General features: G+C 34.7%; 2 protein-coding genes and 1 pseudogene across 2 annotated transcripts; 2 read left to right on the top strand and 1 right to left on the bottom strand.

The window, feature by feature from the left end:
• Positions 1-1519: 1519 nt before the first annotated feature.
• Positions 1520-2110, bottom strand: LOC139884401 (secreted RxLR effector protein 161-like). The gene has a single exon (XM_071868439.1). The coding sequence runs from the start codon at positions 2108-2110 to the stop codon at positions 1520-1522; it is 591 nt and encodes a 196-aa protein (XP_071724540.1).
• Positions 2111-8800: 6690 nt separating this feature from the next.
• Positions 8801-11723, top strand: LOC139884400 (DUF21 domain-containing protein At2g14520-like). The gene is made up of 10 exons (XM_071868438.1): positions 8801-8978; positions 9210-9286; positions 9381-9464; positions 9567-9680; positions 9834-9920; positions 10094-10321; positions 10611-10684; positions 10958-11097; positions 11314-11564; positions 11658-11723. Exons 1-10 carry the CDS (start codon positions 8801-8803, stop codon positions 11721-11723), a joined length of 1299 nt encoding a protein of 432 aa, XP_071724539.1.
• A 327-nt stretch (positions 11724-12050) lies between these two features.
• Positions 12051-14270, top strand: LOC139884399 (pentatricopeptide repeat-containing protein At3g49740-like; annotated as a pseudogene).
• The last annotated feature ends 538 nt before the right edge of the window (positions 14271-14808 follow it).

The raw sequence follows: 14808 nt of genomic DNA, 5'->3' as shown, positions 1-14808 counted from the left end.
ACTAAAAATGCTTTTGGGGCCACTTTTAAGAAAATGCCACATAATACTGTTGCTCAACCATTTCTTAATCTCCACTGTTTGTTTCTGATTTTTCACTTAGTAGATGAAAGATAACGGGTAGATAAGCTGCAGTAACATTTTTCTTCTTCTTCTTCTTCAAATCAGATTAAAAACTTGCAAAATACTTTAGTTGTTGACTTTGGAGTTGACCTTTTGTTGCAGCCATAACAGATGAGAAAGACCATTGCAGAAAACTTCTAAATCATACACTAAATGATTCTACAACTTCACTTCTTCATTTTCTTAACTGAAAATTAAAAGAACTATTGGACTTGTTTGAAGTTAAACTGAAATAAGCTAAAACAGCAGCCATTTTCATCTTCTCATGTTGCAAACTTGCAGAAACCTCCATAACAACTTCCAAATGCATAATGTAGCTTGACTAAATCAAAAGAAACAAGAAATATGGCCAGCATACAAAATCCCTAATTCTGATAGCAAAATCCAGAACTTACACTGATCGAGTAGATATTTTATTCATTACTAAATGGTTACTAAAATTGACTCTATAATCAGACTCAAAGCATCAAGTCGACCCTAAATGGCCTTTTGAATCATCAAAATCCATCAAGTATAGTAAAAGATAAGCTAACCCTAATTATTCGGAAGAAAGAGAAAGTTGAGCAATGAAACAGTAACCTAGAACCCTAGTTGATTTGGGGCTTTTCGATTGGCTGATTTGCGATGCAATTAAACACAATGTCGTTGTTCTTGAGGTTGTCACGATCATTATCCATGCCATGAACTTCGCAAATCGAAACTTCGGCCGGTGGAAAGTGAATTGTGTTTCAGGCTTCACGACTTTTAGAAATTCCAGCAGCATGCTCAATGTTTGATGCAGAGACAACAAGGTCCTCAACCATTTTCCAATGTGTTGTTTCATCCTCCACAGACACAATTGCAAAATCATCTTCAATCTTTTCTACATTACTCCCAATCGACACTGTCTTGATTTCTTTCTTCTTGCAGCTCTCCAACTCTATCAGAAGAACTTTGCCAAAGACTTGAATCCCTTTTTTAATTGCTTTCTCCATTGCACATTTCTATTTCTTCTTCTACAAGCTACCAGTCTTCTTCTTCTTTTGATCTTTCTTCAATGTTGAACTTGCCAACTCTTCTAATAGTTGTTGGAATGCAAGCTCTGCTAAACAAGCTCTTCCAATAACTCCTCCTTTGATTAGTGCATTCCAATCAACTTTACAAGAAAGTCAAATTTCCATCTCTGAAGTGACTTAGTGAAAATGTCTGCTAGCTAAAAATTTGTTCTATAATACACCATTATGATTTCTTTCTTCTCAATCAACTCTCTCACCAAATGGTACTTGATGTTCACATGTTTTATTCTGAAATGATCTAGATTTTTTTTCATAGAGATTACAGAGCTGGAGTCACAGTAGATTGGCACACATAATTCTTTCAACTCACCAATGTCTATCAGAATCTTCTTAATCCACAAGGCCTATTTTGCTGCCAAGTTGATTGCAATGTACTCAGCTTCTACAGTTGATTGTGCAACTATTTTCTGACACTTTGAGCTCCAAGAGAAGATCCTTGAACCAAAACTGCTGCAATAACCACTTTTACTTCTATATTTTTCTTCATTTCCACAGCTGGCATCACAGAACATAAGCAATTCTCCTTTTCCACCTTTCTCATACCATAAACCATAGTCACAGCTGCTTTTCAAAAATCTAAGAATTCTTCTAACATATGCAGCATGCTCCTTGGATGGATTAGAGCTACAACTAGCAAGCATATTAACTGTGCAAGCTAAATCAGGCCTAGATGCACACAGATACATCAAGGATCCTATCATACTTCTAAAGACAGTTGAATCAAATTCCTCACCAGGCTTTGTTGGCTGCAGCTTCAATTGAACCTCCATTGGTATAGAGATCTCATTAAAATTCTCCATCTGAAATTTCTTTAACATATCCAGAGCATATTTCTTCTGATGCACAAAGATCTCATCTTCTTTCTGTTCTATCTCAAGACCAAGAAAGTTTTTCATGAAACCAAGGTCTGTCATCTTGAATTCTGGTTCCATCATCTCTTTAAAGTCTTCAACAAGCTTTGGTGTAGTACCAATAAACAACAGATCATCAACATACTAGGAACAAATCAGCTTATCTCCTCCTTGATTCTTGATATATAAAGTTGCTTCACATTGACTCTTCTCAAATCCATTCTCCAACAAGTAAGAGTTAATTCTTGAATACCAGGCCCTTAGAGTTTGTTTTAGGCCATATAAAGCCTTGACAAGTTTATACACCTTTCTTTCTTCTCCTAGAACTATAAATCCTTTAGGTTCCTTTATAAATACTTCTTCTTCAAGTACTCCATTCAAAAATGCACTCTTAACATCCATTTGATGGATTTTCCAGCTATTGTCTGCTTCCATAGTCAATAAAAACCTTACTGTATCCAGTCTTGCCACAGGTGCATAGGTTTCTTCATAATCTACTCCATATTCTTGCTTGTAAATTCTCACAACAAGTCTTGCCTTGTACCTGTTCATTGAGCCATCAACATTAAGTTTGGTTCTGAACACCCATTTTGTATCAATAACGTTGGTGTTCTCTGAAGGCTTTTCACAGAGAAATCAAGTTTCATTCTCCTGTATAGCATCTATCTCTTCCTTCATGGATTCTCTCCATTCTGTAGTCTTTTCAACTTGTTTGTAAGCCCTTGGCTCAATGCTGACAGACATTACTTCCTCCATCTGTGCATCAGGAAAGTCTTCAACAACAGAGATAAACTCCAAAATATCAAGATTTGGAGCTGGCTCTAAATGTTCATACACAGTCTTCAAGCTTTTTCTCCTCTTATGCTGTATATCTTTTGGTGTTGTAGTGTCAATGTCTGTTGCTTGAGTTCCAGGATCCTATGAACTTTTATCATTGTTTGAGATTGCTCCTCCTGAATTTAGTGAATCAGAAGCTTCATTTGTTCTGCTGCTCTCTCCTTCAGTCACAGGAGAGTTCAACAATGGTGTTGGAACATTGTTAACTCCTCCTGGAGTTGATTGTGGTGTACCTGCATCAAAATGAACAAACTCATTAGGAGAAGCTGGTGATTTCTCATGATCAGATGAGGTTTCACTCAATATCTCATCAATAATTGGTTGCATTGGCATCTCACAAAACACTCATCCTGGCTCACTCACAGTTGGTTCATTCCACTCAAATTCAGTATTTTCATCAAATCTTGCACTCATTATGATTATCATCCTTTCTTTTACTGGATCCAAGATCCTATACCTCTTGGTTTGTCTTGAACTATACCCCATCATAATCCCTTTTACAACCTTTTCTTCCATCTTCTTTCTTCTTTGCTCTAGAATCTAAGCATAGGATATGTAGCCAAATATTTTTAAATAATGTACTTTAGGCTTTTCACCAAACATCTTGTGAAACATCATTTCACAAGATGTTTTTCCGTTTAATACTCTACTTTGTAGCCTGTTCTGTAAGTATACTGCTGTGTTGCAAGTCTCAGTCCAAAACTTTCTTGGAACATTCATTCCAAACATTAGAGATTTTCTCATTTCCACAACTATTCTATTCTTCCTTTCTGAAACTCCATTTTGTTCTAGACGGTATGGCACAGTTAATTGCTGAAAGATACACTCTTTTTCACAATATGCTTTCATTTCATTTGAGGTATATTCTTCACCTCTATCACTTCTAAGACATCTTAACTTATAATCAGCTTCAGCCTGTGCTCTCCACTTCTTGAACATGCCAATAACTTGGTCCTTTGTCTTTATGAAATAAATCCAAAAGTATCTTGTGAAGCCATCTATGAACTCCAAGTAGTACCTACTAACAGCAATAGATGGTACTTCAATTGGACCACACACATTAGTGTGAATTTGCTGCAACTTTTGAGTTGATCTCCAATAACTCTATGGAAATGATGCTTTTTGACTCTTTGCCTTTGCACATGCCTCACAGACCTTCTTCATTTTTGCATAAAGTTTTGGAATGCCTTGGACCACCTCAATCTTCTGCATTGTCAGTATATTATTTAGTCTAGCATGGCCAAATCTCATGTGCCACAACTGTGTTGTTTCAGCAATGCTGCCATAAAAAGTACCTTCAACATCCTCCATTCTTATCTTGAACATTCTATTGATCTATGGAACTCTGTGGACTAAATCCCTTTTAGCATTGAATATCAGACATTCTTCATTCTCAAAGTAAACTGCATATTTTTTTCTCCAATAGTTCTCCTACACTAATCAAACTTTGATCCAATATAGGAATATAATAGACATCTTCCAGAATGGACTTACCAGCTTTTGTTTCCAACTCCATAGTTCCTTTTCCTTCTACATGCACCATTTCTCCATTTCCAAACTTGACTGCAACCACAACATTTTCATTCTTTTCCATAAATGTTGCTTCCTTCATGGTCATGTGATTAGAGCAGCCACTGTCTATAATCCATGTATTCTTCTTCTCTTCAATTCTGCTCACGGAACAACTTTCCACTACAAAGGCACTTTCCTCTACTTGATTTTCACTGTTTTGACTCATTTGAGAACTTCTAGCTTCTTGAGTCTGAGGATGTATGACATTTTGTTGGCTTGCAAGAGTTTCAAGATTAGTAGCAGGGCTTGTTGGACTTGGACAAGCTTGATGATAAGCTATCTGTGGCATAGCTAGATATCCAATGATGGCTTGAGTTACATGATAGGACATTGTGTTTATTAGAGCTTGCCAATGTTGAATGTGGAGAGCTAAGGGTCCCATAGCATAACTTGCTTGTTGTTGTTGAGCTTGTCCTAATGGTGTGAAGTTGGCATTCTGATTTGGATGTTGTTGTTGTTGATTCTGCCTCTCTAAGGGATGGATTGGTGGCAACCTTCTAAACTGTCTATTTTTATGGATTCTATTGGTCATCACACCATCTATTATAGCAGACTGCATCTGTGTGGCCCTTCTTCCCACAATAGCTATAGATTGCCATTTCATGCCAAAACCAGCTTGCTTTTGAATGGTTATGCTTTTTGCAATGTCAGCATTCTGGAAAATTACCCCAGTTCTGTGGCTTTTGTCCCTAAAAGCTGTTGAAACCTCTTCCTCTAAATCCTCTAGGTCACCAAGGTTGATTCTACTGATAAGACTGGTTTTGATAGGTTTGGTTTGGTGGCCTTTGGTTGAATTGCTTATAGGATTGGTTTTGATAGGCTTGGTTAAGCTGATATGATGTATTCTGGTAAACTGGATAGGTTTGTGGCATTTGTTGCCGCATCATTTTGTTCTGTAATAGGTTGAACTTGGACTAGTTGAGCTTGTTTGAGAGCTTCCAAGAGTTTTTTCTGGCTTGACTGGTACTCATTTATTGGTATGGTGATTGGTGGTATCTGTAATTGCCTAAATCTTTCACTTTTGAATGTTGGAGCTTTTTCTTTCTCCTCCTTATTCCCATATCTGCTCTCATGAATCTTCAGTGCATTGAAAATCTCCTCTAAACTCACCAACTATGGATCCTTGTTAAACTCCCTGTCTAATGCTGAAATAATAGACTCAAACCTCCTAGTCATTCTCTCCATCAGCCTATCTATTAGCTTCTCCTCATTCCAAGGTATGTTATAGAACTTCATTTGCTGCAAAATGTCCATCATTGTAGTCCTAGCTACACTAACAGTTTATTCATCCCCCATCCTATAATCATCAAAAAATTTCTCAGCCTTCTTAGCTCTAATTCTCCTATTCAAAACAGTCCCTTCATATTCTAATTTTAAGGTATCCTAAATTTCTTTTGCGGATTTGCAGCAAACAACCTTTCTCAGCACACTCAGGTCTATGACACTCCTCAACCATATTTGTGTCCTCCTATCTTTCTCTATATCATCTTGTCTCTTCTTCCTTTGTACCTCTATAGGCTCTATTCCTACAGGTAACTCACTAACCCCTTGTTCTACAACCCCAAAACAGCCACCAAAACTTCTTTATTCTATTTCCCTCATTACCTGTGTTTGGCAAGACTAAAGCCATCTTCTCCTTTGTTTCTCCTCATAATCGATAATCTAGGACTCTGGATACCACTGTTGTTAGCACCTGTAATTCCAACTAGGAGAAATTACAACCATTGATGTGCAAACTGAAATAACACAGAACAATGAAGTAATAGATGTAAGATCTTGTAACTAAAAGAATGATAGTTGAACTTGTGCAATGATTTGATTCAAATCTGTGTCTAAATGTTGGCATCTAAAGTGTTTGAATCCTAATACTAATTTAGTTTCGGTTTTAGTACTAAGCTACACTCAAATACCCATGCAACCAGACTAAATAAGACTTTTGAACCTATAAAAATAAAGAAAAGTGATGAACTTTTAATGAAAAATACTCAGATCTGTTTTTCATTCAACTAAAAGCTCATAAACTGAATAAGAAAGAAAAGAAACCTTATATACTAATCTCTACCAACTCTAGACGTCATAAAGTTTGATTACAAAAATACTAAAAATACAGATATTACATGTAGGAAATTCTAGACTAAAAGTGCTTTTAGGACCACTTTTAAGAAAATGCCACATAATACTGTTGCTCGACCATTTCTTGCTCTCCACTATTTTTTTCTGATTTTTCACTTAGTAGATGAAAGATAACTAGTAGATAGACTGCGGTAACATTTTTCTTCTTCTTCTTCGTCAAATCAGATAAAAAACTCACAAAATGCTTCAGTTGTTGACTTTGGAGTTGACCTTTTGTTGCAGCCATAACAGATGGGAAAGATCATTGCAGAAAACTTCTAAATGCTATACTAAATGATTCTACAACTTCACTTCTTCATTTTCTTAACTGGAAATTAAAAGAACTATTGGACTTGTTTGAACGTAAACTGAAATAAGCTAAAGCAGCAGCCATTTTCATCTTCTCATGTTGCAAACTTGCAGAAACCTCCATAACAACTTCCAAATGCATAATGTAGCTTGACTAAGTCAAAAGGAACAAGAAATATGGCCAGCATACAAAATCCTCAATTCTGACAGAAAACCCAAAACTTAAACTGATTGAGCAGACATTTTATTTATTACTAAATAATTGCTAAAATTGACTTTATAATCAAACTCAAAGCATCAAGTCGACCCTAAATGGCCTTTTGAATCATCAAAATCCATCAAAATAGAGTTCATCGATTAACACCTCGTAAACTCCCCACGCCACTTTACCTTTTAAAATTTTCTCCCCTCTTTTGATTAAATATATTTTTTAAAAATATTCTTAAATACTTGTATAATTCATTAAATAATGTAACGAAGTCTCTTCAAAAATAATATTCATACTCTATTTTATAGTCTTTGTTTACATATTTAAACTATAACTTTATTATCCAATTTTAATGAGTTTTATAAAATCAAATTATATACGATTCAAAAAATTCGCGGTGCAATATTAAAATAATAATAAAAAATATGTTTAATTTTTATCCATTTAATTAAATGTATTTAAATCGTAGATGGTCTATCAAAAATATTTTTTCATTATATTATCGATTCATATTTATCATTATTTTTCGATACTACTTGTATCTTAAAAAAAATATGTGCCAATCTCACTTAATTTGTTTTATCTACTGGATGGTTCTTTTCTTGTATGTCCAACATCTAGATATTTGTCGACGATGGAATAGATTTTTAATCGATTGCTTTAATTAAATATCTTGTGACTATTACCTCTACCATTTTCCTTTCATTATCTCTCAATCAAGAATTGACAAGTATATACACACATAAGCGAGCATTATTTAGGACCACACTACGGGTTATTAAAGAAGGTCGACCATGAAAAAGCAACAAATGTAAACTGTTCCTATAAATCTATGACTTTACCTAGTATAAATCTTACTCCTTCCGTGCCACAATTCATATACTCTCTCCGTCTCAATATTTTTCCTACATATATTTTGAGACGAAAATAGTACTTTAAATATATTTTTAATTTTTATAATATACTTTTTCAAATTAATATAAAGAAATTCGAATTGATTTTTTTTCATTTGATCATGCCGTATTAACTAAATATATGAGAGTGCATCAAAATAAAAACAAAAAAAAACCTAAATATATGAGAGGATTAATTAAATGGATAAAATCAGTTCATATATATTTTTTAAAATTAATTCGAAGATATCACTTGAAGAAAAAGAGGTTTAAAAAAATCCAATACTTAGACATGTCTTATGATTTCTATATTGGTAATTAAAAGAAAGCGAGATATATAATACTCCCTTTATATCAAGATATATGTTAATTTGGATGAATAAAACATCCAAATTAACATATATCTAGAAAAAATTATTGACTAGTTACATGTCAATTTAGATGAACATAAGATTGAAAAAAGTCATGTATTTGGTACGGAGTAGTATACATCATCAAATCGAGTCTGAGTCAATTTTTCTAACAAACCAAACTGTAGATACGTATAAAGAAAGCTTAAAAAGTGACAATGAAGGCTCAACTCTATTTTTAAAAAATAAAATATGCTGACAAACTAAGTAAGAATAGGATTTTTTTGAGGTTTAGAATAGGATTTTATTCTGTCTTTATATCATGATGAACTTTCCTTTCCTGGCCAAGTGTGCCTATTGATTAACTTTTCATCATGTATTAAAACTCTACAGCTAGCTTTATAACTTTCCCCATTAGGATTTCTTAATCCCTGAAAGTATTAATTAGTTAATCAGTTGTTTGTTTGTTTGTTTGTTTGTTTAAAAGAGAAAAATGGGAGTTGAGTATACGTGCTGTGAAACACAGTTCTTCGTATGGATCGCGATCATAGCTGGTCTGGTTTTGTTTGCTGGTATGATGTCTGGTCTCACTTTAGGACTCATGTCTATGAGTTTGGTCGAGCTTGAAGTTCTTGCCAAATCTGGAACTCCAACTGATCGTAAACATGCTAGTATGTATTAATTCATTCATTAATTATTCCTTTTTCTCTGTTTTTATCAATTTGGACTACAGGGTAGTCATCCCCAACCAATGCAATTTTAAGAATTGCGTCCATAGAGAGCTCTCGACTTCCAAGATGAGAGCGTACTCGAATAACCACTCGGCGAACTGCCTTGATTTCCTTTTTTTTTTCAATTAAATGGACTGATTTACTTATTTTCATGTTAATATTGTTTAACAGAGAAGATATTACCGGTTGTGAGAAAACAGCATCTGTTGCTTTGCACGCTATTAATTTCCAATGCAGCTGCTATGGAGGTACTAATCAGGAATTTAATTAATTAGATCGAGTTCAAATTAAATATATATATATTTTTTGTTTTGTTAATTTAATTATCTCTTGATTAATTAGACTCTTCCCATATTTCTGGATGGCTTGATAACGGCTTGGGGCGCTATTCTCATTTCAGTGACCTTGATTCTTCTGTTTGGAGAGGTTATCTTCTTTTTTTTCTTATTTTGTCGTTAATTATTTCGATTTTTTCTCATTATTTTCCAATTAATTAGTGATTATGTTTTAATAAACTTTGGGATGTAGATTATACCTCAAGCACTTTGTACAAGGTATGGATTAGCTATAGGGGCAGTAGCAGCTCCTTTCGTTCAGGTTCTCGTTTGGATTTGTTTTCCAATCGCTTATCCAATTAGCAAAGTAAGTGAAATTAATTAATTAATAATAACATTAATTGCAATATTCTGTTTAACTATCTTCATTTTTTAAAGCTATATATATAATAATGAGATTTCAGGCCATATATTTTATATTCTAATGTGATGATCCATATACTGAATGTTGTTTTTCCAGCTTTTAGACCTTTTGTTGGGTAAAGGACATGATGCTCTTTTTCGTCGAGCTGAGTTGAAAACATTAGTTGATTTCCATGGAAATGAGGTAATTTTATTTACTTCCTAGGATCTCGATCAATAATCGTTTTAACGATTTCTCTTCTGTTCCGGTCCTGGATTGATCAACTCCTGTTCAGAGAACCAGAACAGGCTAGGACCAGCTCTCGAACAGTTGTAGAAAATTTGTTGCTATCTATGTATGTCTTATTGGACATTCAGGCAGGCAGAGGTGGGGAGTTGACACACGATGAGACGACAATTATCGCCGGAGCACTCGAACTGACTACGAAAACAGCTAGCGACGCAATGACTCCGATTTCCGAAGCGTTTGCGGTTGATATCAATACTAAACTCGACAGGCATTTGATGAAGTTGATCTCGGAGAAAGGGCATAGTAGAATTCCAGTTTACTATGAGCGACCAACAAACGTAATTGGACTTATACTGGTAATTAAAGAACACACCTTTTTGTGTGTTAAAAATGCCTTCTTTTATGGGAAAAATGTACTTTTTATGCCTCCCAAATTTCACGAAAACGAGGAAAATGCCACCGTGTAAATTACTAACCGCATTTATCAGCTCAAAAGTGTCGGTGACATTTTCCTCGTCATCATGCTTTGGATGATTAAGTCAGCTCGGCATCTCTTTCTGAATCAGATTAGTTGGTGGCATAAAATATAGTTTCCCATTCTTTAATTAACTTTCAGAGATATAATTTCTTAATTCGTTTTCGTAGGCGAAGAACTTGTTAACCATCCATTCTGAAGATGAGATACCTGTAAAGAATGCTACAATACGAAGGATTCCATGGTATTTATTTGCTTTGTAAATATATATATATATGCTCTTTTTCAGACAATTTAGAACTTTCTAGCAGTATATAGGATAGCCTATTGGAAGTGGAATGTTGCAGTTTTTCAGAATCCTGGAAAGCCTTTAACAAAATCTAACTATTACGAGCTAGGATTTCATTTCTGTTCTGTTAGAGGTTGCGCGATATAGTTATATATCCTCCAACATTGACAATATTGTATATTACAAAAGCCAAATGCGAATTAAGCTTGGGATATTGTTACCTTCCAGGGTTTCAGAGACAATGCCTTTGTATGACATACTGAACGAGTTCCAGAAAGGTCATAGCCATATGGCTGCTGTCGTAAAACAGAAAACTGATGACGTTGCAGATCAGTCTGCCAGTACTGATCAAGGCACAACTAATCATGGTAAGGCAATATTAATTTATACCAGTATCAGAACAGTAGCCGCATTTCCTTTTGCCTATCGAGTACTATTTTCATGTCCCCATAAGGAAATGAGACTACTATTCTACGGAGAGAGTGTATTGAAATACATACTTGATACTTCTAGTAATTATTGTATCATATTTTCGATCCGGGTTTAATCAATGACAATGACCTCTGTATTATCAATTAATTCAGCTAGAGAAGTTCGAGTGGACATTGATGGTGAAAAAAAACAAGAAGAAAATCGCGTAAAGCGAAAATTATCACTGAAGAAGGTGAAGAGTAGTGATTATTCAAGAGGAGGATCCACAAAGAGCAAGAAATGGACCAAAGATTACGACTCGGAAGTTCTGCAGATTGATGATAACTCACTTCAATACCTTGCTGAAGAAGGAGAAGCCATTGGCATTATAACGCTTGAAGACGTCATTGAAGAGCTTTTGCAAGTATGCTTATTAATGTCTTCTTCCTAACTAGTAATTTTTTTATAAATCAAAATGTAAGATTTTGATCAATCCCACTATTGGTTTTTTATACAGGAGGAGATATATGATGAAGCAGATCATTCAAGAGCTAACCACAATAATAATATTAATACAAGTTGATCAAGTTTTCTGTTATCAATTTGCATTTAAACAGCAAAAAAAACTAGACTTTTGGCATATATTCTTTGTAGCTTTCATTGCCTTTTATGTTTTTCATGTACCAAAAAAAAGTTATGTACGATTTTCAGGACTCGATCTAAGTGGGAAACGCCTTAACCATTGAGTCGGGCTCTGATCGGCAAAGCTTGAATTTTTAAGACATCTTTTTTATGGGCATTTTTTACTTTTAGAGTGTTAAAAGATAGTTTTTTTTATGGTATGATAGATAGAGGAATGAAATTGCTATATTTTGTTGTCAAATTCAGATTTTGATGCATTCGAACTTCGATGACAAACTTGTCTCATTGCTTGAAAACCATAACTACCATAACAGAAAACCCCTCCAAAACACAACAACTCATAAAACTTAACTCTCAACTAGCAAAGCTTAATCGCTCAGGCAACTACCAAGATGCTCTCTACCTGTTCGACGAAATTCACTCCTCTCATTCTCCATCTCTCAGGCCCGACCATTACACTCTCTCCACAGCCCTCAATTCCTGTGCTAATCTACGAAACACCCTCTTCGGCAACCAGCTTCATGCCTGCGTTATACAATCTAGTCTCAAATCGTATTCTCACGTTGCCAACACTCTCCTTTCACTCTATGCGAAAGCGAGCGATTTGCATTCCCTTAAAAGGGTTTTCGAAGAAATCGAAACCCCAGATGTATATTCCTGGACAACATTATTGTCTGCGTGTATCAAGTTAGGGGAGTTTAGATATGCCTTTCAGGTGTTCGATAGAATGCCGAACAGAGAATTGCCAGTGTGGAATGCAATGATCACTGGGTGTGTAGAAAATGGGCATGAAGAGATTGCGTTTGACTTGTTTAGAGAAATGCATGTGTTAGGTATTAGGCATGATAATTATAGCTTTGCTAGTTTGTTGAGTGTGTGTGAGGAGGAGCTGGTGCATTTTGGGAGGCAAGTTCATTCATTGGTAATCAAGACTGGGTTCTTGGTTAGACCTTCTGTAGTCAATGCATTGACTTCCATGAACTTTAATTCTCGAGAAGTTTCAGATGCATTCGTGATGTTTGAAGAAGCAGAGGGCTTTGTACATGATCAGATAACCTATAATGTGATGTAAACGGATTAGTTAGTATAGGAAGAGTTGAAGATGCCTTGGTGATTTTCAGGAAGATGTTAGAAGCTGGCTTCAAGCCTACTGAATTGACTTTTGTTACTCTGATGAGCTCTTGTCCTTTTTTAAGTATCGCTTATCAGATACATAAAAAAGCTATCAAGCTTGGTTTTGAAAGCTTTACTTCGGTAAGTAATGCAGCAATGACTATGTATTCCTCTTGTGGGGATTTACATGCTGTTGAAAGAGTTTTCGAGGCACTGGAAGACAAGGATCTCATCTCGTGGAATACAATGATATTGAGTTACGGACAAGGAATATCTGACAGGTTGGCAATCTTAGCATATGTTGAAATGCAAAGGGAAGGACATTTACCGGATGAGTTTACATTTGGAAGTTTGTTGGCAAATTCTGAATTTCTAGAACACGTGGAGATATTTCATGCCCGTTCTTTTAGGCATGGACTGATATTGGATAATCATGTTTCCAATGCATGGTGTCTGCCTATTCTAAACATGGAAAGGTCAAAGAGGCTTATTAAATATTTCACTGACTTGTCTACGAAAAACTTGATCTCTTGGAATTCTATATTATCCAGATGTTTGCTGAATGGGTATCTAGGTCAGGGTTTAGAAAAAATTTCAAACTTGCTGATATCAGGACTCAGGCTAAATGCATATACGCTAACCATGGCTTTGACGATTTGCTCTTCCATCCCATCCTTGAGACATGGGGAACAGATACATGGTTATATATTGACTCGAAATCTTTTCAACGAGAAGTCTTTAGGAAATGCGTTGATCACAATGTATACTAAATGTGGAGTTTTGGATTTTTCTTTGAATGTGTTCAATCAAATGCCCGACAGAGACGTAATCTCTTGGAATGCCATGATCTCTGCTTACGCGCAAAATGGGAAAGGAAAGGAAGCCGCTTGTTGTTTCGAGGCTATGAATGATAATGGCATCAACCCTGATAGAGCCACATTTACAGCTGTTCTTTCTGCTTGCAGCCACGCAGGTTTAGTCGACGATGGAATGCGAATTTTCAACTCCATGGTGACGGATTATGGGCTTAGGCCTGGAGAAGATCATTTTTCTTGCATGGTTGACCTCCTTGGTCGAGCAGGGTATCTTGATGGCGGAAAGAGTTATAAAAAATATCGATATAGAAAATTTAAATGTATGGTGGGCGTTGTTCAGTGCTTGTGCTGCCCATGGAAACCTAAGGTTAGGAAGAATAATTGCTAATTTACTCCTTCAAATGGAAAACAACGATCCGGCGTCTATTTATGTTGTTATGTCAAATCTATATGCAACTAATTGTCAATGGGAAGAGGCTGCAAAGATGAGAGAATTGTTGAAGAAAAGTGGGACCATGAAGCAACTTGGATTTAGTTGGGTCGGACCATACAAAATGTAAATGTGACTTCTTTTATATCTAAATCTTTGAGGACTAAATGAAAGAATCTCTTTATCGATAAACAAATCAATGGAAAATCTGTACATTTAGAAATTAATAATTTAAATATATAAATTATATAATAATTATTTATATTAAATATATATCATATATCATATCAAAAGGAAATTATTTTAACTTTCTATCGATTATAATTATTTAGATTTTATTTCAAAATCTACAATCCTATTTAGAATTAAAAAATTTATTTTGTTTTCAAAATTAATAAATATAACAAAAATGATGTATCAAGATTTTATTTCATAAATAAAATTTATAATTGCATCTAATCAATTTAGTCGTTCCTATTATTTGAAAAATAGGAATAGGAAAAAAGAATACAACAAAATTTTATTAAAAATAATAGTTTAATAAATAAATTTGAAAAAAATAATATATATATATTAATTTGATTAGGAATAATTTTTTAAATAATATGTCCGTTTGAAGAGGAAAAAAGAATATAGGTCCGTTTTAATTAAGAATAGGAAAAAAAATA

Source organism: Rutidosis leptorrhynchoides, unplaced genomic scaffold (genome assembly GCF_046630445.1).
Source record: "Rutidosis leptorrhynchoides isolate AG116_Rl617_1_P2 unplaced genomic scaffold, CSIRO_AGI_Rlap_v1 contig548, whole genome shotgun sequence".
Taxonomy (NCBI): domain Eukaryota; kingdom Viridiplantae; phylum Streptophyta; class Magnoliopsida; order Asterales; family Asteraceae; genus Rutidosis; species Rutidosis leptorrhynchoides.
Note: the sequence above shows the minus strand (reverse complement) of the source record. Positions and strands in the feature narration are given on the sequence as shown.